The 25,159-nt window shown below is 38.2% G+C and overlaps 1 protein-coding gene across 2 annotated transcripts in view; it reads left to right on the forward strand.

The window, feature by feature from the left end:
* Positions 1–25,159, forward strand: part of LOC311618408 (ceruloplasmin-like) — an 80,440-nt gene that overhangs the window by 28,938 nt on the left and 26,343 nt on the right. The window contains exons 6-14 of one of the 2 annotated variants that reach the window (XM_084875922.1): positions 1,122–1,287; positions 2,910–3,040; positions 3,381–3,521; positions 5,064–5,275; positions 7,195–7,345; positions 10,465–10,677; positions 14,546–14,753; positions 15,501–15,646; positions 17,265–17,393. In XM_084875922.1, coding sequence (XP_084732048.1) covers positions 1,122–1,287; positions 2,910–3,040; positions 3,381–3,521; positions 5,064–5,275; positions 7,195–7,345; positions 10,465–10,677; positions 14,546–14,753; positions 15,501–15,646; positions 17,265–17,393 — 1,497 coding nt within the window. The remainder of the gene's footprint in view (positions 1–1,121; positions 1,288–2,909; positions 3,041–3,380; positions 3,522–5,063; positions 5,276–7,194; positions 7,346–10,464; positions 10,678–14,545; positions 14,754–15,500; positions 15,647–17,264; positions 17,394–25,159) is intronic. The other variant, XM_084875923.1, reaches the window with a different exon arrangement.

Genomic DNA, 25,159 nt, shown 5'->3' on the forward strand with positions numbered 1-25,159 from the left:
TAAAAACACATAGCTATGTTTTGTGGTTCTTTTACATAATTAGATCATACTGCATATAATATTCTGTCTCTTGCTTTATTCACTCATCAATATGTCTTGAAATCTTTTCTATGACATTCTTCATCTATTTAACTTATTCTTTAAAGTGTCAAATAGTTTTCCATATTAGGGGTGTATACAAATTTATCTAATAATTTGCTTACTGATAGACATTTCATTGCTTCTACTTTTTTATTTATTTTTTAAAATACATTTTTTTTATTTCAGAGAGGAAAGGAGAGGGAGAGAGAGAGATAGAAACATCAATGATGAGAGAGAATCATTTATCGGCTGCCTCCTACATTCCCCCAATTGGGGATCGAGCCCACAACCTGAGCATGTGCTTTTGACCAGAATTGAACCTGGGACTCTTTAGTCTGCAGTCCGATGCTCTATCCACTGAGCCAAACCAGCTATGGCTACTTTTTAAATATATTAACAATATTGTAGTTAATACCTTTTATTTGTATATTTTTATCCATGCGCAAATATTGCTCTTGATATGAATGAAATTATATAATGGGAAAAAATGAAATGAAATTATATAATGGAAGGGTTTTTGATTTTAACAAATGCTGTCAGATTTCCTTCAAAATGTATATACTTATTTACATTTCCACCAATGGTACTCTGAAATCAAAACACACCATTGATGCCCTCATGAAAATGTATCTGTCTTGATTTTCCACTTAGCTGCCAGAATTAATCTAATAAATCAACTTACTCATTAGTGCCTCACGGTAACAATTTATGCTTACAAGGAAAGACATTTTTGGTCAAATAGACTCTCAAATTCTTCTCAGTATGCAGTTACTGTTTTTATCTCTGAGTTGGCCCAATGCTGGTTATTCTCCTGTAACATATAATCTTCTAACATATATTTCATCTTTGTATCCTGACTTTTGCACTTGTTTCATACATTTTAGGCTTTTACACAGATTCTATAAATAAATACCTAAAATTTCTCAGAGAAAGGGGAAGTTGCAATATTATTGGTTAAAATAAAAAATATATATGTGGACTGCAAAAGAAATATTTTCATGTCTTCATAACATTCTCTACTTGGATTTAATGTTTTTCAGAGAGTATGAAGGCTTTTTTCAATGTAAGGAATTGCCAAAAATCTTCAGCAGATGAACATGGGACCCGTGTTATACATTATTATATTGCTGCTGAAAAAATATTATGGAACTATGCTCCATCTGGTATAGATTTCTTCACTGAAAAACCTTTAACAGCAGCGGGATGGTAATGATTTGCTGATTGAAGCATTTATTGTTAAATAGAGATAATTGAAACTTTTTAGAACCCAACTATTCCTTAAAAGAATTTAGGCATCTTATACTAAAAAGATTTTGATAAAATTAATTATATCAATAAATGAAAAAATTTGAACCTAAGTATCTTTGACACATAAAATTGTTCTCTAAATGTCTTGGTGGCAGCAAGTGCAAAGGAGAACACACTGCTCATAGGTTTCCTAGCACTGAGTGTTAAAATGGATTTGTTTTATAATTATGAGACATTTAACAGCATAGTGAATCATGTTATCAATAGCAATTTTACAAAAATTAAAGAGCATTTCTCATGTGTAATTTATACTTTCCTGCTAAGATCTATTATAAAAGGAATTAAATCATTTTCTGTAGCATTCTCACATTATATTACAAAAACATTTATACTCAATAATATTTAAGACAATATTACCAATTGCTATGTTAATGACAAAAAACTAAGACTGAAATACATTACTGCAGCATTAGTAGTTAAAAGTGCAAAACAGTTTTTCTGATAGGCCAATTATTAAATATATTAATTAGATATATTTAATTAAATATATTTACCAATTTGAAAATTACAGGAGTTTTAATCCTTCTGGTCTATTGAATAAAAGTTATATGTCAGATAATATCAAGTTCTAAAACCACCAAAAAATAATGTTTTCCACAGTGTTTATTTTTCTCTAATTCACACAAATTTTTTTTTTGAGAAAACTAAAAATTTGATATCAAATTAATATTTTCTCTTCTTTTTAAGCTCATCAATTATTCAATCTGTTTAATGGAAATTTTGTATTAATTGTGAGAAGGATATCTGGACTTAGAGCAAAAACTAAGTTCAGAGTCTGGCACTCATTTTATATTGGCTAAAGAAAGGATTAGTGATAGATCCTTTGTCTTGCTTGATTTTCCTGGCTAAGAAATACTATGATGTCTTAACACTGCAAGTCACCCTTTCATTGCTAGTGCCTATTTTTTCTAGCAGACTTCATTTTACTTTATTATCTATAATAATAAAACCATAATATGCTAATTAGACCAAACATCTTTTCTTCTGGACAAAGCCGCAGCGGGTAGGGACAGCCTCAGACACAGTGGGCAGGCGGGGACCTGGGCCAAGGCCAAGGCCTTTAAATGAATTTTATGCATTGGGCCTCTAGTAGTAGAATAATATAATAAGAATTGAATCTCTCATCTTAATATTCTCACATCTCTGCACATACTTGTTTTAAAAGCAATGTTTATTACGACCTGCCAGAAAAAAATCAGACATATATCTTTTTAATTTTTATTCCAAAAAAAATTTGTAGCTAGTAGGTAAACAGAGATTCTTATATGCCATGCACAAAAGACTAAAAATATATCCATGGAAAATATTGACAATGGTTCTATATAGATGGTAGCATTATAAAGATTTTAATTTTTTTGTTATGTTTTTCCTTATTTTCCAAATTTTCTACAATGAGCATAAATTACTTTTAAAAATAAATTAACAAGTACTTTAAAACAAATGTATGTAGATTATTGCTTTCTTTTCACATGATCACTGTAAACTTAAAAGTTCTTTGTGTATCTACTTTCTCTTCACAGTGAATCTCAGATATATTTTGAACAAGGCCCAACAAGAATTGGAGGAACTTACCAAAAACTAGTTTATCGTGAATACACAGATGCTTCCTTCCAAACACAGAAGGCAAGAGAAGAACATCTTGGAATCCTTGGTAAAATTCTATTTATAGCTTGGAAGGTAATAAGTATGTACCATTTAAACAAATTCTGTGCATTTAAAATAATATTCACCTACTCACATTTTATTAATTTTGGTTGTCATTTTAAAACCTCATGAAAACAATATAATCCAAATTCACCCAACTTTATAATACATTCCTTTTTTCCTAAAAATCCAATAAGTTTGTTATATTCATCCAAAGTGATTTTTTAAGACCCCAAATCATTTGACTCAAGGGAACTTAGTTTGTTCTCAAACCCTTACCCAAGCAATACAACCTGACAGTTATGTTTATGAAAACCAGAGCAACTACTAACTCCTTTGGTTTCTAGGTCCTGTCATTAAGGCAGAGGTAGGAGACACCCTCAAGGTCACTTTCTATAACAATGGTTCCCTGCCTCTCAGCATGCAGCCCCATGGACTGCTATACAGCAAAGGCAACGAGGGCTCGTACTACAAAACACCTGGAGGAAGTAAGTAGAACTTGAGGGAGAGCCAAGCAAGCCATTCTATCTAACAAAAGAGTAATATGAAAATTGACCATCAATCCAACAAACAAGATGGCCACCCTCATGTGGTCAAAGATGGCTGACCCCATGTGGACACAAGATGGCTGCCACAAGATGGCCAGCAGGAGAGGGCAGTTGTGGGAGATCAGGCCAGCAGGGAAGGACAGTTGGGGTGACCCAGGCTTGCAAAGGAGGGCAGTTGAGAGTCAGGCCTGCAGCGGGGGGGAGGGGGGGAGGCAGTTGGGAACAACCAGGCCTGCAAGGGAGGGCAGTTGGAGGGGAACAGGCCTGCAGGGAAGGGCAGGTGGGGGAACCAGGCCAGCAGGAGAGAGCAATTAGGGACAACCAGGCTGGCAGGGGAGCAGTTAGGCATCAATCAGGCTGACAGAGGAGTGATTAGAGGGTGATCAGGCTGGCAGGCGAAAGTGGTTAAGGGCGATCAGTCAGACAGGCAGGCAAGTGGTTGGGAGCCAGTGGTCCTGGATTGTGAGAGGGACATCACTCGAGGCATCCCAGATTGGAGAGGGTGCAGCCTAGGATGAGGGACACCACCCCCCATACATGAATTTCATGCACCAGACCTCTAGTACTGTAATGTAATGTCAACAAAAAAATTAAATTTTCTCCTGAAGTTATTATGCAGCCTACTTTGCACACCTTAACAGCTCTGTGTATTTACTGTGGTAAAATGATTCCTTTAGCCCCTTTCAATTGTTACCCCAGGTGCTACAAGGTGAGCAAGATACAACTCTTTTTTTTTTTTAATATATATTTTTTATTGATTTTGTACAGAGAGTAAGGGAGAGAGATAGAGAGTTAGAAACATCGAGAGAGAGAGAGTCATCGATCAGCTGCCTCTTGCACACCCCCCACTGGGGATATGCCCGCAACCAAGGTACATGCCCTTGACCGGAATCGGACCCAGGATCCCTCAGTCCCCAAGCCGACACTCTATCCATTGAGCCAAACTGGTTTCGGCTTTTTTAATATATTTTATTGATTTTTTACAGAGAGGAAGAGAGAGGGATAGAAAGTTAGAAACATCGATGAGAGAGAGTCATCGATCAGCTGCCTCTTGCACACCTACCGGGGATGTTCCCACAAGGTACATGCCCTTGACTGGAATCAAACCCGGGACCCCTTCAGTCCAGAGGCCGATGCTCTATCCACTGAGCCAAACCGGTTTCAGTGATATAGCTCTTTTTAAAAAATATATATTTTATTGATTTTTTACAGAGAGGAAGGGAGAGTAATAGAGAGTTAGAAACATCAATGAGAGAAAAACATCAATCAGCTGCCTCCTGCACACCACCCACTGGTGATGTGCCCACAACCAAGGTACATGCCCTTGACTGGGATCAAACCTGGGACCCTTCAGTCTGTAGGCCGATGCTCTATCTACAACCAGTCAGGGCAAGATACATTTCTTGCTCTCAGACATCTTACAGTCTAGACTAGAGTACTTTGGGTAATAGATACCTTTTACAAATGGTTATTCCTTACTAGGTATCCCTCCAGCCTCCTCACATGTAAATCCTGGCACAACATTTGTCTATACCTGGCAAGTTCCAAGAGATGTGGGCCCTACCTCCACAGATCCCAACTGCCTGACCTGGTTTTACTACTCCTCAGTATATGGAAAAAAAGACACCAACAGTGGTCTTGTAGGGCCTCTCCTGGTGTGCAGAAAGGGAAGCCTTGGAAAGGATGGCAAACAGGTGAGTCAGGGGACCTATGTCCAGGTATGCCTTGATGTGAGTTTGCCTGAGACAGAATTACAGAAAAAAGGCAATGGGGCTGTCCACAGCTTTCACTTCTTTGGGCTGATGTCTCCCAATTCCATCCTTTCCTCAACTCCAGATGTATAACTTCTTCTGCCCAGTGAATACCCACCCTAACATGTTCCACAAACATTTCTAATTCCAACTATTTTAACTCTTCATCTCCCTCTGCATGGCTATTACCTGTCCCTCTCCCTTCTAAGTCACCCTCTTTTCCTCTAGTCCATAACATCGGTCACCAAATCTAGGATACTATTGCCTTCTTTTAGATACCATTATCTCTTTCTGAATTCCTTAAACCTCCTAACTCCTGTCCCCACTCTAATCCTGCTTCAATATAACTCCACACCCCTTCCTTTCAAATCTCCACACTAAAAATTACTCCACCACTTCTTGATTCAGACATCAATACATCAGACCCTTCTGATCACTCCAGATTCCTGCCTCGCTCCCTTACCATTCTGGCCTTACTGCACAATTAGCTTGTTAGTCCCTGAGTAAGGAAGGGACTCATCCCTTTGACTTTGCCTTTCTTCTATCTGGAATCATCTTACCTCACTGTTTCATCTGCTAAAAGTGAAGACATTTTTAAAACTTATACTGAGGACTTCTTCCTGCCCTTCAGACAATATTTCCTAACTAAAGTTACTTAAAGTTCCTTCAGATTGTCATAGTTCCTTATCTATGTTTTTCTTAAAGCACATAATCATGCATTTATTTTTACTGGTCTTTCTCTTCATCTAGATCATAAGTTCCTTGAAACCATACAGGGATTTTATTTACTTATTGTAACAACTATAGCCTCTCTGTGGCATGTGGTAGGTAGGGGCTCAATAAATGTTTGATGAATGATTTTCCTTCATTCCTCACTCACAAATGAACTAATATCCAAGTTCTTTTCTAAAACTATAATTGATGTGTAGTGAAGACATGTAAATTCCCCAATATATTCTATGTATAATTAAATGTATGTTTTATTTTTAAATGTAATTATATATTTGTATTAATTTATATAGTCATTTAGAAGTCTCATAATTCTTACATGTAATTTTTATCCAAAAATAGAAATATTATATATATTTAATTTATTCATAAACCCTAAAATGCAGACTTTCTAGAATTTAGAATTAAAAACATTTTATTTAACTTACTTTCTATTAACCATTATATGAAAAGCACTATCTGTGATTACCTGATTATGTAATTTATTTTATAACATTTCAGATGTAGGAGTCCCTAGAGTAAGAGCTTTATATGAAAACAGCTGTAGAGATTTCTCCAACTTGTTAGTTCTGATAAATCCATTCATTAGGATTCATGCCTTTATATAAAACTAGTGGCCCAGCATGCGATCTTGTGTGCAGTATGCTGCCTGCCACCTCCGCAGGAATTGGGAGCTGGTGGGAGCCGCAGCAGAGCACCTTTGGGAGCCGGGGGAGAAAGCTTTGCTGCTTCCATGGGAGGCAGGAGCAAGCTGCTGTCGGAAGCGAGCTGCACGGCTTCCTCGGGAGCTGGGAGGGACCTGTGCCCTTCAGGAGGCTGGAGGGAGTCACCACCGCCACTGCCGGAGAAGCAGGGAGGGGATCTAGAGGTGCTCCATGCTCACGCAGCCTGTTGAACAGTCATTATTGTGATGCCACAATGGACAATTTGCATTATATATATATATATATATATATATATATATATATATATATATATATATATATATATATATATATGCCTATAAGTGGGAGGTCAATTGATCACAATTTCTAGGAGCACACAAATGTCATTATATATAAAATCTTCTATTCAGATAAATCATTGGACCATCTACACTTCATGTCTATTCTTTTTTCTATCTTCATTCACAGAAGGGAATAGACAAAGAGTTTTACCTACTTGCCACAATATTTGATGAAAATGAAAGTCATCTCCTGGATGAAAATATTAGAACATTTACCACAGAACCTGAAAGTGTGGATAAAGAGGATCAAAGTTTCTACAATTCTAACTTAATGTACTGTAAGAAAACATTTAATTTACATGATAAATATATTAAGCAGTTGTTTAATTTCATTATGCCTAAGGAATTACAGGTCATTTTTTTAAAAATGCAAGTTTCATGGCCAAATGGTTGGCTAATATGTTTCATGATAAATTTAAATATAATTTCCTAATAAAAGTATTGTCTACAAAGTTATGTTAAATTCAATTTACCAAATATTAACCTATGGCTTTTTGGTGCAATATATTGTTTAGTTATAACTACATGTAAGACAGAAAATTCATGTATTTCTCTATTGACAAATTAGTGCAATGGTTGGGTGGGGTATTTGTTGAGTTGGTTGGTTGGTAGTTTTGGAATAATGTTAAAAGTAGGGGGGAAAGGATTGGTCTAGAGACTTGTGCTCTGCTCTTTTTTTTATTTTTTATAAATCTTTATTGTTCATATTATTACAAATGTTCCTCATTTTTTTCCTCCATTGCTCCCCTCCACCAGGTTCCCACCCCACTCTCTGCCTTTTTCACACACCCCATTGACCTGATCTATAGGTGCACAGTTTATGTTCAGTCTCTTCCCACATTCCCCTCTCCCCTTTTCCCTGAAAACCGTCAGTTCACTCCCCTTCCATACCTCTGATTCTATTGTATTCACCAGTTAATATTGTTCATCAGATTTTTAATTCCCTTGGTTTTTAGATTCACTTGTTGATAGTTATGTGTTTGTTCATAATATTTATCTTTATTTTCCTCCTCTTTCTAAAGAACCCCCTTCAGCAATTCATATAATTCTGGTTTGGCGGTGATGAACTCCTTTAGCTTTTTTTTTTATTTGTGAAGCTCTTTATCTGGCCTTCGATTCTGAGTGATAGCTTTGCTGGGTAGAGTGTTTTTGGCTATAGGTTCTTGCTATTCATCACCTTGAATATTTCTTGCCATTCCCATCTGGCCTGCATGGTTTCTGTTGAGAAATCAGCTGAAAATCATATGGGTGCTCCTTCATAGGTAACTACCTGCTTTTCTCTTGCTGCTTTTAATATTCTCTCTTTGTCTTTTGCTCTTGGAATTTTAATTATGATGTGTCTTGGTGTTGTCCTCTTTGGATTCCTTTTGTTTGGGGTTCTGTGTGTTTCCTGGACTTGTAAGTCTAATTCTTTCACTAGGTGGGAGAAGTTTTCTGTCACTATTTCTTCCAATATTCTTTCGGTATCTTGTTCTCTCTCTTCCTCTGGGACCCCCATAATTCTGATGTTGGTTCTCTTGAAGTTGTCCCAGATGTTCTTACATTATCTTCAACTTTCTGAATTCTCTTGTCTTCTTGCTTCTGCGGTGGAGTGTCTTCTGGCTCTTTATGTTCCAAATCTTTGACTTGATTCTTGCGATCTTCCATTCTGTTTTTAGGACTCTATATTATTTTTATTTCAGACAATGTATTTTTTATTTCTAGTTTATCCCTTATTATTTCTAGTTGATTCATTTTCATATTCTCATAGGTCTCCTTTATTTTATCAGCATTTTCTAGGAAATCCTTGAAAAATCTTATAAGCGTGGTTTTGAACTCTATATCCAGTCGCTTTTTGTCCTTCATTTCTTTTGTTTGTGATCTGTTTCCTTGTCTCGGCATATTCACAGCTTCCCTGAATTGGTAGGGTGGCTTTGTATGCTAAGGTGTCCTATATGGTTCAGTGGGTCAGCCTCCCAGTTACCTGAGGTGGACACTCTTGGTGCACCCCTTTGTGGAATGTGTGTACAGCCTGGTTGTAGTTAAGTCTTGATTATTGTTGGTATCACTGGGAGGAACTGACCTCCAGGTCAATTGGTTGTGAGGATCAGCTGTGTCTATGCCGGGAGACAGCCTTATTTGACTAGACTTGGAAAGTTGCAAAAGCCTCTGTGTTCATCTTGGATGGGGTGGAGTTTCAGGGTGGAGCCTACAGCCTTGGCTTCCTGTCAGCCCCGCCCTATGAGGTTCCTGAGTCTCAGTGTTCCTCAGTGTCCTTTGGTACCTGCTGCTTTGGTACTTGCTGCAAGCACCTCTGAGAGAAAGTTGCCCTCGAGTTTTGTCCAATACCAGACAGTCTAGTCTCTCCCCCAATGAGCCTGGAACTGGGGTTCAGTGCAGTTGGAAGTGGGGTTGGAAGTGGGGTTCAGTGCAGTCTGGAGCTTTTGTCTCCGTCCTGCTAGTGCAATCCAGCGGCACAGAAAACAGTCCGTCCTTTGCGCACAACATGTGCGACTCTGGGGCTCTGCCTTTCTCCGCTCCCCTGAGTTTCTGCCTTACAGCCTAGAATCCCTCTGTATGAGCCTGGGTCCCCAGGGTCTCGCCCAGAACTAGGGTACAGTGCAGTCGAAACTGGGATTCAGCACAGCCTGGAGCTTTTATCTCCTTCTAGCTAGGGAATGCCAGCCAGGCACTCAGCTGCCCCTTCCTCTCCGACTCTGTCCTCTTGCCACTCATGCACCTTGTCTCCATACCTTAGGCTTTTACAGCTCCTCTGATTTTCCTTCTGGTTCTCTCTTTCCTTCTAGTTGTAGAATTTCCAGTCAATCAACTTTCTTGTTGTTCTGGATAATGTCCATTTTGTATTTTAGTTGTATTTTTTTGAAATTGTTGTGTGAGGCTGCAGTTAGACACTTACCTATGCCGCCATCTTGGTTTTGGGCGCAAGCTTTCTGTGCTCTGCTCTTAACAGTTCCATTTACTAGCTTAATGGCACTGGACTTCTGGCCTTAGTTTTCTGAAATCTAAAAGAAAAGGATTGACTCTGGTCATCTTAATATTCTTGAATAAATTGCTTTATGATTAGTTCCTTGTTGTGTTTCAAGAGATGGCAGTAGCCCTAGCTGGTTTGGCTCACTAGATAAAGCATAGGCCTGTGGACCAAAGGATCCTGGGTTTGATTCCAGTCAAGAGCTTATCCCTCCATTGCAGGCTTCTCCCAGGCCTGGGCCCTGGTTGATTGCCTGCAAGAAGAAACCAATCAATGTGTTTCTTTCACATAGATATTTCTCTCTGTCTTTCCTTCTATCTCCCACTCTCTCTAAAAATGAATGAAAAAATATCCTTGGTGAGGATTAAAAAAAAGGGGGGGGGCAATATCAAATTCAATTCTCTTGTCTTTGTCTCAAATGTCTTGCAGCTATTAATGGATACATGTATGGAAATCTGCCAGGACTGGATATGTGCTTAGGAGACAAAATTTCATGGCACGTTCTTAGTGTGGGATCACAGAGTGACTTACATGGGATATACTTTTCAGGAAATACCTTCATTTCTGCAGGAGAAAGGGGGGACACTATGACCCTGATCCCCCACACTTCCAAGACACTTTTAATGACAACTGATTCCACAGGTAAGTGGTAAATCTTCTCCTTCAGCCAGAAATATGTTAAAAGTATGAAAAACAGAGTCATTATATGCACTGGATATTGTTTGTACAGAAGAATAGGAGAAATCCTACAAACAGTGCTTGGAAAATTGTTGCCCTTTTCCATTTAATTTATAGGAGCACTGGCATATCATCTTCCTGTACATAAAAATCTCATTCTCTTCGTTTTTTCTTCCTGGCTCCAGGCTTTAAACCAACCCACACTATTCAAAAGCAGTGAAGATGTTTTGAAACATTTGACCTTGTCTTTTTTCAACTATCTGCTGCATTTCTTACTCTCCTATTTGTTTCTCAGGACTTCCTTCTGCTTCTACCTTACCCTCCTCTCTCTGCCTCCCTCTTGTATATCTCTCCTTGTTAGCTTTGCTCTCAAGGGAGAGGTGTTGACTTCAATGAGGTTGATTGTTACTAGAAAATATTTTTTTAAAATACATCCATATCAGAGAATTGTTGTGGGGATCAAAGGAGCTAAGCCTCCATTCTAAACCTAACACCCTCATTTGTAAAATAAGTATTGTAATAATTTATAACTTACAAAAATGAATAGGCAATGATTAGATCCCATCCTATCTAATAAAAGAGTAATATGCAAATTAACCATCACCCCACTACACCCGCAAGACATGTCCACCAATCACACCCACCAGCCAATCAGGGGCAAGTATGCAAATTAACCCAGCCAAGATGGCTGCAGCCATAGATAGAACAGGAGGGAGGCTTGGGTTTCCCCAGTGATGGAGGAAGCCAAGCTTTCTGCACACCCTGGCCAGCCCAGGCCTCCAATTAAGGCTACAAAGTTTCAATTACAGAAGATAAATCCCAACAAAAATGGCGGCAGCCACAGAGTTGGAGAGAGCAGGCGAGGGTTGCCACCTGTGATGGAGGAAGCCAAGCTTTCCACCTGTCATGGCCAGCCTAGGCCTCCACTCCAGGCTATAAAATTTCAATTATAGGAGGTGAATATAAACCCCAACAGAAATGGCTGCTGCCACAGAGCAAGCAGAAGGCTTGGCTCCACTCCAGGTTACAAAGTTTAAAATGTAGAAGGTAAATATATCCCAGATACCAGGGCCTCTGCTTGGGTCACTGGGGGCATGGCTGGCCTGCAAACCACCACAGGCCCCTCTCCCAGGCCATCCCAAGCCCCAAGGGAACTCCCACCCTTATTCAGGACACCCTTCAGGGAAAACCAACTGGCCCTCACCCATGTACCAGGCCTCGGTCCTATCTAATAAAAGAGTAATATGCAGAATGACCATCACTCCAACACACAAGATGGCTGCCCCCATGTGGTCAAAGATCCTGCCCCCATGTGGACACAAGATGGCCACCACAAGAAGGCCAGCAAGGGAGGGAAGTTGGGAGAGACCCGGCCTTCAAGAGAGGGCAGTTGTGGGTGATCAGGCCAGCAGGAGAGGGCAGTTGGGAGGGACCGGGCCTGCAAGAGGCCAGTTTGGGGCGATCAAGCCTGCAGGGGAGGGCAGTTAGGGATGACCAGGCCGGCAGAGGAGAGAAGTTGGGGGCAAACAGGCTGGCAGGAGAGCAGTTAGACATCAATCAGGTTGGCATGGGAGTCATTAGGGGGTGATCAGGCTGATAGGCAGAAGTGATTAGGGGCAATCAGGAAGGCAGGTAGGTGAGCAGTTGGGAGCCAGCAGTCCTGGATTGTGAGAGGGCTGTCCAACTGCCCATTTAGGCCCCATCCCAGGGTTTGGGATCGGACCTAAATGGGCAGTTGGACATCTTTTAAGGGGTCCCAGATTGGAGATGGTGCAGGATGGACACCTGCACCTGCTGAGGGACACCTCCCCCCCACCACCACCCCCCCGCTGCCATGCACGAATTTTGTGCTCCAAGCCTCTAGTGAAATATAAGAAGTAAACATGCAGTAAAGTGCTTGGAATATGTTGCAATTTAAAGAAAATGTTAGTGCCTTCTTTTATCCTGCAGATCCAACTTCACACACACATACACACAGACACACACACACACACACACACACACACACACACACATACACACATCATCATCATCATCATCTATCTTGATCAAAAACTATTGGCATCAATCAAATACTGGCTACACAATAAACTAGTTACTCTATAAATACCATGGATGTGTATCTAACTTTTTGTAATGCCACAGATTCATTTAACTACATTTTCTATATTCCAAAGCTTTTAATTTTGCTTTTCAAACAAACAAAATCTATGATTAAGAGCAATTAAGGGGGAGGAGAAATCTTTCTCCAACACTCTTCTCTGTTGCAGGCATTCACTCAGTGGCAAGTTATTGCCAGCCCAGACATACTCCTTACTCTCTTTTCCCCTGAACTTAAAAAAATATTTGTATGCTTTTCATTCTCTTTCATAAACAATATCATTTTTAATAAACATGTGGAGAAACCAACTACATGTCAAGTACTGTGCCATATGAGAATCATTTTCTCCTAAACAAGTTCTCTTTCTTAAACCCTCTGAATCTGAAGGATTTTCCTCCTTTTCCATCTTCTTGAATCTTACCCTCCATAAAAATTAATAACAATAATAAAAACTTGTAAAGAGTTGAAAGAGAGAGTTACTGCTATGAAACTAATATTAATCAGGGTCAGAATGTGATGGGCATAAAATTTACCAAATTAAAAGACAATGAGAATTCACTGTTCTGAACCAGGCTATGTTTTGTTGTTGTTGCGGTGGTGGTGGTGATTTGTTTTGGTCATGGTTATTCTTTGTAGTTTTTAATGTATTAAACTAAATCCTTTCTACTTCCTTCCACTCTCTCTGCCACTACCTCTATGATCTAAGCCACCATCATCTCTCATGGATGATTTTAACAGCCTCCTAATAGGTATCCTTTTTTCTACCTTATCCACTCCAGTCCAGTCTCAGCACAGAGGCCAGAGTGCCCATATTTCACTCATCAATTCAAAATTCCACAATGGCTCATCATTTCATTAAGTAAAGGCTACAGATTTTTCAGTGATCCTCAAGGGCCCATGGCACCCAGCTTTCCTTTCCCTTCCAATCTTGTCTCCTGGTACTATCACCCTTGCTCACTCCACTCCAGGCACACAGGCCTCTTAGAAAGTCCTCAACTGCACCAATTAGGCCCTCATCATAAGGGTGTTTGTTACCTGTTTCTCCTAGATCTACTCTTCACCTCTCATAAGTCTTTACCCAAATGCCACCCTACCATCAAGGCCTATCTTTTTTAAAAAATATATTTGTTATTGATTTATTGATTTCTTACAGAAAGGAAGGAAGAGGGATAGAGAGTTAGAAACATCCATGAGAGAGAAACATCGATCAGCTGCCTCCTGCACGCCCCCCCCCCCCGCCCACAACCTAGGTACATGCCCTTGACTGGAATCAAACCTGGGACCACTCTGTCCACAAACTCATGCTCTATCCACTGAGCCAAACGGGCTTTGGCAAGGCCTATCTTAATCATCCTATAAACATTGTCCATTGCTCCTTTGAGCTCACCCCACCCCAGAATCCTCAATCTTTCTTACACTGTTATACTTTTTTCTTTGATGCATAGTATTTATTATCTTCCAACATACATAAAAGTTATACTATGTCTACAAGACCTTGTAATATAAACTGTAAGGGCAAAGATTTTTAACTGTTATATTCATTGATATTTCTAAAGTGCCTTGAAAGCCTAGCATAAAGAACATATTCAACAAATATTCATAAAATTAGTGAAAGAATGAATGAACTACCTTACCATATTCCTATGGGGGTTTATATCTTATAGATGACTTCTCAGAGAGAAAGAGGTCTGAATGCAAAACTTTATGAATTATTTTCTTATTTACCTCTAGGAATTTTTTATGTGGTTTGTCTGACTTCAGAGCACTATCAAGGAGGCATGAAACATAAATACAAAGTGAGGCAGTGTTTGAAACCATACCCTCATCAAAATCAGTACCAAAAGGAGAAAATTTTTTATATTGCAGCTGAGGAAGTTGTGTGGGATTATTCTCCTAGCAGGACATGGGAAAGAGAACTGCACCGTTTACAAGGAAAAAAGTATGGCGATAACTTCAGTCTCTAGCTAGGAAGGCCTCATCCTGTAGTTTCTCACCCTTTCTTTTCAGTGTGTGTGTGTGTGTGTGTGTGTGTTGTAAGTGTTTGGTATGGTGTGTGTGTACTATGCATGTATGTGATTGGTATGTGCGTGTTTAGGATACATTCAAATTTTGATAATTGATTTATGTATAATATCATAAATTCCAAATGACTTCAAATCTTTCTAAATATCTAAATAACTTCTTCTGTAGATTGTTTCTTCTTGTCTCTCTTTCCACTTGTTGCATCTTATTTTCTTTATGGGTGCTACCAACCAACTATATCACTTTGAGATATAATAAACATAATTCACTACCTTTAATATTTGGAATCAGTCAGATTTTCCTTTTGTCTACATTCATCTCCATTTACATCTGTTCCTCTGAAAACCTCAAATTAAAGATAGTAATTTTACTTTTAGTAACGTTTGATTTCTTTCTACAGTTTTCTCTCTTACTATTTATTCATTAATCAAAACAAAAATTTTATTCTGAAAATGTGTTTTAAAATACAGAATAAATATTCAACAATCTTACCAGAATGAATATATTTTTAAATAGAAGAATTACTTTCCAAAGTACAATAGCTTCTAGATATTAATAAATTACATTATTTCAATAAGTAGTTCTTCCATATGAGAATGTATCTAATTTAATTGTTAAATTAACTAATTTTATGGATTTTGTCTTTATTTTCATTTTCTCAAAGTGAAACTGAAACAAACATTTATTTGGATAAAATTGGGACATTTCTTGGGTCCAAATATAAGAAAGTCGTGTACCGTCAATATGATGATATCACATTCACAAAGCAAACAAAAAGAAATGAAAATGAAAAGCATCTGGATATACTAGGTATAGATATACAGTAAGATTGGTTTGGGGTGTTTGTTTGCTTCTTGTCCTCAGCAGCTAGAGATTGTTGCACACGTTGAGGATACTGTCAACTTCCATCTTGACAGAGAAAAATGCCTATAATGCTAACTTTAATTTGTTTTACTAGAAAAAAAGAGTGATTCAAGTATTGTTTAAAGGAAAATAGGGATACTGCTGAAAATTAATGTTGCTTTCACATTACTTGGTTTCTTGCACTCAGAATCCAAGAATTGTGGAACTGGGAGAGACTTTAGGTATAACATGTAGAGATAATTGCATTGAAATTAAAATGAAGGCCAGAAATTCACCTATAGTGAGCAGGGGCACTTTGCTTAAATTTGCTTTTAATTTAAACACTTAAATGTTCAAACTCAGTTTCATCTCTTTCCAAGAGTGAAGAAAATTATAGCCCTTTCTTCCAACCTTGACAGATCAGCTAAGAAACCTATACCACTGAACACCCACATGTAACATTTTCATAAGTAACGGGTCATCATTTAGGCTTCATATGGCATTTCCATAGGTCATATGATGACTTCATATGTAAAATGGCTTTTCTATATGTTGCCTAGTATTTCCAGAACTCACATGGTATTTCCTGCTATTTATGTATCTATCAAAGGGCATTTTTGATACGGATCCTGAGAACATGGATTTACATGCCAATGAAGGGAATGGTTATTGTTCTGGACTTTTGAGCTTGCCCCTTTTTGAGGGAGAGAGAAAGGGAGGTCTGTGCTATCTAGTACCCTCTGCTGGTAGATGGTTCCCTATCTTTAGTAACAGAAGGATATTTGTTTTCTCTAGGATTCTGGCCAAATGCAACAAGTTAAATAATACAATATAACTCTCTAGATCCCATTATCATTTATACAACAAAAAAGAAAACACTCTATAGAAAAGGAAAAACAAGCATAGCATTTGGGAAGGTAGAATTACATGGGGGTCAAAGAGGTGTTGACTTCAGCTTTAGCCAGTGTTCACCAGGTCTCTTCAGGGCTCTGATTTTAGTAATTATAGCACAAGTTTGAAGAGAATTCTTACTGTTTAGTTCATCTCAAAATCATCTCTGTTTTAGAATTTTTAGAACTTTCAAATAGAAAGAAGACTTATAGCAAATGTTATACCTTTATTTCTTGGCCTGGGATGAAAGAGAGAAAGTAAAATTAAGGGGTCTTTGGTCTATCAGAGAGAATATTACCCTGGGTCATTAAAAGGCCTTGTAGCTCCTTCCAATTTTCCACTAGGGTGAAGGGGGGAAAGAATTAAAGGCTTAAATGATGATATTGGGTCAAGAAAGAAAGTGAAGTGCTCCATTTCTAAATTATGTGTTTTTGTATACATTAACTGATGCCCATCAAAGTAGGTTTTCTAGAGATGAAGCTTATAAAGTTCTAGATGACTAAAATTTTCCAGGCAAAAATCATGTTTTATAATTCAGCAATGATCCACTTATTAAATGTGTTTGTGTTTTATTTGGCACATGTTAAGGAAAAGGATAAGAATGACTTACTCTATAAAGACTTAAGAAGACAGATGACTCATAATTCAAAACAATTAAAGTTTATTTACACATTTTTCTTTTTATATTTCCTAGGTCCTTTAATATTTGCCACTCCTGGTGAAAAAGTCCGGATTGTCTTCAAAAATAAAGCCTCAAGGCAATATTCTATTTATGCTCATGGAGTAAAAACACAGAATTTCACTGTTGTTCCAACACAGCCAGGTAACTGTTTTAGGAGAGGGGGCTGGGAAAAAAGCCCCAAAGCTTTTATACATGTCTATGGACTAACGTTCCTTTTTTATATATGTAGTTCCAGATGAGAAAAATCACTGGAGTAGTAAGAAGGGCCTGAAGAATTTGGGGGAGGAGTTCCTTTTGCAAATTGAGTTTACTTCCAAGGGGAAGCACCATGAGAAAAATGTTGCAGTATATACAGTTTCTCCTCTAGAGCTACCTCCCTCCCACCTCTCCATCTATCCAGCTGCCAAATATTTTTTTTGTATTTATTTATTTATTTACATTTTTTTACATTTTTTATTAAATTGTTATCTGTGTACATATTTTAACATTACCCTCCCTCCTATATACCCTCCCTCCCCAGAGTTTTGTGTCCATTTATTGTACTTATATGCATGTATACATGATCTATTATCTCCCACAGATCTCCCTACCCTCCCCACTGTAATTTGACAGTCTGCTTGTTGCTTTACTGTCTCTATATCTATCTTTTGGTTCATCAGTTTATGATGTTCTTTATTATCCATAAATGAGTGAGGTCATGTGGAGTTTCTCTTTCATTGACTGGCTTATTTCACTCAGCATGATGTTCTCCAATTCCATCCAGGTTGCTGCAAATGATGAGAATTCCTTCTTTTTTATGGCAGCATAGTATTCCATTGTGTAGATGTACCATAGTTTTTTGATCCAATCATTTGCTGACGGGCACCTAGGCTGTTTCCAAATTCTAGCTATTGTAGATTGTGCTGCTATGAACATAGGGGTGTATATATCCTTTCTGATTGGTGTTTCTAGTTTCTTGGGATATATTCCTAGAAGTGGGATTACTGGGTCAAATGGGAGTTCCATTTTCAGTTTTTTGAGGAAACTCCACACTGTTCTCCACAGTGGTTGCACCAGTCTGCATTCCCACCAGCAGTGCATGAGGGTTCCTTAGCTGCCAAATATCCTTATATTCAGTCTCTCCAACTCAAATGCTAAAGTAGGAGTACAAGATGATGTAGTATGTAAGGAAGGAGCAAAGATAGCGTTGAGTTGCTGAAAGGAAGAGATGAATCTCTTGTATTAATATTTCTAAAAAATCACCACTTTCTTTTTTCTTTTTTTTACTTTACTTTTAAATTTTAGTTTATTGTTTAAAGTATTAGAAATAGTAGTATATAAGTCTCCTTTTTCCCCCTATTGATCTTCCCTGTTCTCCCCTACCCTCTGGCACATGCCATCACCCACCCACCCCACCCCCAGTATCATGCATCCATTGGTTATGTTTATATGCATGCATACAAGTCTGTCCTTCAGTTGATCTCTTACCTCTCCTCTCCCCCTACCCGCCCAACATCCAATGTTCCCACTGTAGTTTGATAGTCTGTTTCATGCTTCTCTGTCTCTGTTTCTATTTTTGTTCATCAGTTTATAATGATCTTTATTATCCATAAATTAGTAAGATCATGAGGTATTTTTATTTCACTGACTGGCTTATTGTGCTTAGCATATTGCACTCCAGTTCCATCCATGCTATTGCAAATGGTAATAATTCCTTCTTTTTTACTGCAGCATAGTATTTCATTGTGTAGATCAGTGTTTCCCAAATTGTGGTATGAGTACCCCCAGGGGTACAGGAAGAGTTTGGTAAGGGAATGCGTTGCACCGGAGTTTGGTGGGAATATGCACTGCACTGCTTAGCTGCATCTAATTCTACATTCTCATGAGTATGAGGGGTACTCAGCGTTACAAAAATTATAGAAGGGGTACACATATGTCAAAAGTTTGGGAAACACTGGTGTAGATGTACCACAGTTTTTAATCCATTAACCTGCTGATGGGCATTTAGGTTGTTTCCAAATCTTGGCTATAGTAAATTGTGCTGCTATGAACATAGGGATGCATATATCCTTTCTGATTGGTCTTTCTATTTTCTTGGAATACATTTTTAGAAGTGGTATTACTGGGTCAAATGGAAGTTCCATTTTCAATTTTTGAGGAAATGCCACAGTGGCTGCACCAGTCTGCATTCCCACCAGTAGTGAAGGAGGTTTCCTTTTTATCCGCATCCTCTCCAGCACTTATCGTTTGTTGATTTGTTGATGATAGCCATTCTTACAGGTGTGAGATAGTACCTTATTGTTGTTTTGATTTGCATTTCTCTAATGATTAGTGACTTTGAGCATGTTTTCATATGTCTCTTGGCTTTCTTATGTGCTCTGTCCAAAAGTGTCTATTTAGGTGCTTTGCTCATTTTTTGATTGAATTATCTCCCTTTTGTTAAGTTGTCCCTGTAATGTTGGAGATTAAACCCTTACCACTGAAAACATTGGCAAATATGTTCTCCCATGCAGTGGGCTCTCTTGATGTTTTGTTGATGGTTTCTTTTGCTGTGCAGAAGCTTTTTATTTTGATGTAGTCCCATTTGTTTATTCTCTTTTTAGTATCCATTGCCTTAGATCCTAGGAGCTGTATCAGTAAAGATATTGCTATGACAGATGTCTGCTATTTTGCTACCTATGGCTTCTTCTAAGATTTTTATGGTTTCCCATCTTACGTTTAAGTCCTTTATCCATTTTGAGTTTATTTTTGTGTATGGTGTAAGTTTCATTTCTTTGCAAGTATCTGTCCAATTTTCCCAATACCATTTGTTGAAGAGACTGTCTTGACTCCATTGTATGCTCTTGCCTCCTTTGTCAAATATTAATTGAGCATAATGGCTTAGGTTGGTTTCTGGTTTCTATGCTTGATTCCATTAATCTATATGTCTGTTCTTGTGCCAGCACTAGGCAATTTTGAGAAGAGTGGCTTTGTAGTATAGCTTGATATCTGTTATTGTGATTCCACTAATATTGCTCTTCTTTCTCAAGATTGCTGCAGCTATTTGGGTCTTTTTTTTAATTCCAGATGAATTTTTGGAGAATTTGTTCTAGTTCTTTGAAGTATGCCATTAGTATCTTAACAGGTATTGCACTGAATTTGTAAATTACTTAGGTATAATGGACATTTTAATGATGTTGATTCTACCATTCCATGAACATGGTATATTCTTCCATTTGTTCATGGCTTTCTCTATCTCTTTTTTTCAGTGTTCTGAAATTTTTTGAGTGCAGGTCTTTGTCTCCTTGGTTAAGTTTATTCCTAGATATCTCAAATTTTTTGTTGCAATGGTAAATGGAATTGCTTTTTTAATTTCTCTTTCTGTAAGTTCATTATTGGTGTATAGAAAAGGCATAGATTTCTGCATATTAATTTTGTATCCTGCTATTTTGTCAAATTCATTTATTAAGTCTAGTAGTTTTTTGATAGAGTATTTGGAGGTTTCTTTGAACAATATTCTGTAATCTGTGAATTAAGAACAGTTTTTCCTCTTCCAATTTGGATGCCTTATCTTTCTCCTTCTTATCTGTTCTCAATAGCTAGTTCCAGTACTATGTCGAATAGGAGTGGTGAGAGTGGGCATCCTTATCTTGTTCGTGTCCTCAGGGGAAATGATTTTAGTTTTTTCCCCATTGAATATGATGTTGGCTGTAGGTTTGTCATATATGGCTTTTATTATGTTGAGGTATGATCCTTCTATTCCCAACTTGCTGAGAGATTTTATCAAGAAAGGGTATTGAATTTTGTCAAATAATTTTTCTGCATCAATGGATATGATTATATGGTTTTTATTTCTCATTTTGTTTATGCAGTTTATCCCATTTAGTGATTTGTGGATATTGTACCATCCTTGCATCCCCAGAATAAATCCCACTTGGTCATGGTGTATGAACATTCTTATGTAATGCTAGATCCAATTTGCTAGAATTTTGTTGAGGATTTTGGCATCTATGTTAATGAGGGATATTGGTCTATAATTCTCTTTCTTTGTATTGTCTTTATCTGGTTTGTGGATTAGGGTAATGCTGGCTTCATAGAAAGGAAGTGTTTCTTCCTCTAAGTTTTTGAGATGGGCTGAGGAAGATAGTTTTTATTTCTTCCTCGAATGTTTGGTAGAACTCCTCTGTAAAGCTGTCTAGACTAGGGTGTTTGTTTGCTGAAAAGTTTTTGTGTTTTTTTTTTTTTTTTTAGTTATTATTATTACTGCTTCAATTTCATCCACAGTTGTCTGACTATTCAGTTTTTTTTATTCCTCCTGGTTGAGTTTTGGAAGATTGTATTTTTCTAGGAATATGTCCATTTCTTCTACATTGACCAGTTTGTTGGAGTAGAGTTGCTCATAGTATTTTTAAATGATCTTTCATACTTCTGTGGGGTCTGTTGTTATTTCAACTTTCATTTCTGATCTTGTTTATTTGGAGCTTCTCTCTTTGCTTCTTGGTGAGCCTGGCTAGAGTTTCATAAATCTTATTTATCCTTTCAAAGAACCAGCTCTTCATTTCACTGATCTTTTGTATTGGTTGTTGTTTTTTGGGGTTTTTTTGTTTGTTTGGTTGGTTTTTTTTGTTTTGTTTTTTTTTTTTTTTTGGTTGGTTGGTGTGCTTTTGTTTGTTTGTTTGTTTTAGTCTCTATGTCTTTCATTTTCACTCTGATCTTTATTATTTCCCTCTTCAGCTTACACTTAGCTTTTCTTGTTGCTCTCTTTCTAATTCTTCAAGTTACATATTTTGATGGTTTGTCACCAGTTTCTCTTGTTTTTTGAGGTAGGCCTGTAATACTATAAACTCCCCTCTCAGAACTGATTTCACTGTGTCCCAAAGATTTTGGATTCTGTGTTTTCATTGTTCTTTGTTTCCAGGATAATTTTATTTCTTCTTTGATCCTTTGGTGACCCACTCATTGGTTAATAGTATGTTATTCAGCCTTCAACTGTTTGAATTTTGGTGATTATTTTTATTGTAGTTGATTTCTAATTTTATGCCATGTGATCTGAGAAGATGCTTGATATGATTTCAGTCCTCTTGAATTTGGAGAGACTTTGTGTCCCAATATGTGGTTTATCTTTGAAAATGTCTCATGTGAGCTTAAGCAGAATGTATATTCTGTAGTTTGGGGTGGATGTTCTAAAGATGTCGATTAAGTTCATCTGATCTAGTGAGTTGTATAGCATTTTTTTTTTTTTGCTAATTTTTTATCCAGAGGTTTTATCCAGTGATGTTAATGGGGTATTAAAAGTCTCCTACTATGATTGTGTTGCTGTCAATCTCTCCTCTGATATCTTCCAGAAGTTATCAATCTCTCCTCTGATATCTTCCAGAAGTTAAATATATATATATATATATATATATATATATATATATATATATATATATATATATATATATATATATATTGGTGCTCCTGCATTGGGTGCATAAATGCTTACCAGAGCTATATCCTCTAGTTGTATTGATCATTTTAGAATTATGAAGTGGCCTTTCTTGTCTCTTGTTATGGTCTTTAATTTGTGGTCTATTTTGTCAGAAATAAGTATTGCTACCCCAGCTTTTTTTTTTTTCACTTCCATTTGTCTGGTAGATATTTTTCCATCCCTTCACTTTTAGTCTGTGTGAGTCCCTCGTTCTGAGGTGGGTTGTCTGTAGACAGTATATATATGGGTCATGTTTTCTTATCCATTTAGTCACTCCATGTTTTTTTTATTTTATTTTATTGGAGTGCATAATCCATTAACATTTAATGTTATTATTGATAGGTACTTGTTTGTAGCCAATTCTGTACTTTATGTCTGTATTCCTTCTGCCCTTTCTATTTCTTCTTTTTACAGCATTCCCTTTAAAATTTCTTGCAATGATGGCTTGGTAGTGATAAATTCCCTTAGCCTTTTTTGTCTGTGATGCTCCTGATTTTCCCTTCAATTTTGATTGATAGTCTTGCTGGATAGAGCATTCTTGGACTCAGTCCTTTGCTTTGCATTACTTTGTATACTTCCTTCCAGTCCCTTCTAGTTTGGTGTGTTTCTGTTGAGAAATCATTTGATAATCTGTTGGGGGATCCTTTGTAGATAACTTTCTGTCTCTCTATTGCAGTCTTTAAGATTCTCTCTTTGTTGTTAATATTTACTATTGTAATTATGACATGTCTTGTTGTGGGTCTTTTGGGATTCATCTTCCATGGGATTTTCTGTGCTTGTGTAACTTTTTTCTTCCCCATATCAGGGAAGTTTTCTGTAATTATTTCTTCAAATAGATTTTCTAATCCTTGCTGCTCTTCTTGTCCTTCTGGCAGCCATATTATGCATATGTTACTTCATTTCGTGTTGCAGGCTCTTCTCCTGCTTTTTAATTTTTTTTCTATAGCTGCTGTTGAGATTGGGCTCATTTCTCTACCTTATCTTATAACTTATTTATTCAGTCCTCTGCTTCTTTTAATCTACCATTGAAACCTTCCATGATGTTTTTTATTGTAGCTATATCACTTTCAATTTTTTCCTGATTTTTGTCTAGGTTGTTGATTTTCTCATCCATCTGGTTTATGAACTGTACAACCATTACTTTGAATTTTTTTTTTTTTTTGTCGTGTTGCATGCCTCCATTTCACCTATTTTCATTCTTGGCAATTCCTCTTTTTCTTTTCTCTAGGGATTATTTCATTGTCTCCCCATTCTAACTATTACCAGAACGTACAAACATCAAGTTATGGGGTCCTGTGCCATGTGCAGTGGGAGCTTTACACCACCCATGTGTCACTGAAGAGCTCCAACACCAAAACTTGTGGCTGCCGTGGGTTGGTGGGAGCCACGCTCGCCCAGGATCAGAGTCACTGGCATTCAGTACAGCCTTGTGCACTCACCTAGAATCAGGAACCCTGCATGTGCCACACTGATAAAGAGACCCCACTGGTGTGGGCTGAAAATCAAAGTTTCCTAGCACATGCCAGGAGTCAGAATTCCCCTATGCCTGTGCTGAGAATCAAGTATCAGAATCTCTGTTTTTTGGTGTGGCCTCACGCTGAGAATCAGGATCCCTGTGTACACATACACTGAGAGTTGGAGTCACTGGCTCTCAGTGTGTGTACACTGGGAATCAGGGATCTCAGGCACGCATGATGAGAAACAGAGTCAAGTCACTATTGCACAGTGCTGCCTCTCATGCAGAGAATCAGGGTCCCTGGTCTGCTTGAAAGATTGGGTTGCACAGCACCCTCTGTCAGCAGGAGGTCCACTGCTGAGCTGCAAAAAACAGACTTATGTGTGCTCTTGCCCAGAATCAAAGTCAGGTGGCACTGCCACCCTGTGTGGGATCTGGTCATGAGAGGGCACTCTGTGGGAAGCATATTCCCAGTGTTCACACACTCTGGGCAGTGGAGCTAGTGCCACCCTGTCAAGGTGTGGGGTTTGGTCTTTGTGGGAAACAGATTCGCAGTGTTCACACGCCAAGGCTCAAATTCGGGCAGCAGAGCCAAAGCCGCCCTGTGTGGGTGTAGGTCTGGTCTCTGTGAGAAGCATATTCCTGGTGTCCCCACACCCAGTCTCAAATTCCAGGCAGCAGATCCAGAGCTGCCCTGGTCATGGGCTTGCAATCTGTGGAAAGCAGATTTCTAGTGTTTGGACACACAGGCTCAAATTCGGGCAGTGGAGCGGGAGCCACCCTGTGTGGGCAAAAGGCCTGCTTGCACAGGGTGGGACCAGCAGTTCCTATGGTGCTACAGCGAGTTTGTGGTGAGCGGGCTGGGCTCTATGATTCACAGAAATCTGTGGCTAGGATGTCTGGATTCTTGGTGTCTGTGGATCTGCAGCTGTGGTCACAGGTCTTTGTCTCCAGTGGCTGTAGAATCCCAGTTTGTGTCTGAGACCAGATTTGGTGGTGATGAGGCTAGGATCCTACTCTCAA

This window comes from Pipistrellus hanaki (assembly GCF_964339955.1).
Source record: "Pipistrellus hanaki genome assembly, chromosome: 2".
Classification (NCBI taxonomy): domain Eukaryota; kingdom Metazoa; phylum Chordata; class Mammalia; order Chiroptera; family Vespertilionidae; genus Pipistrellus; species Pipistrellus hanaki.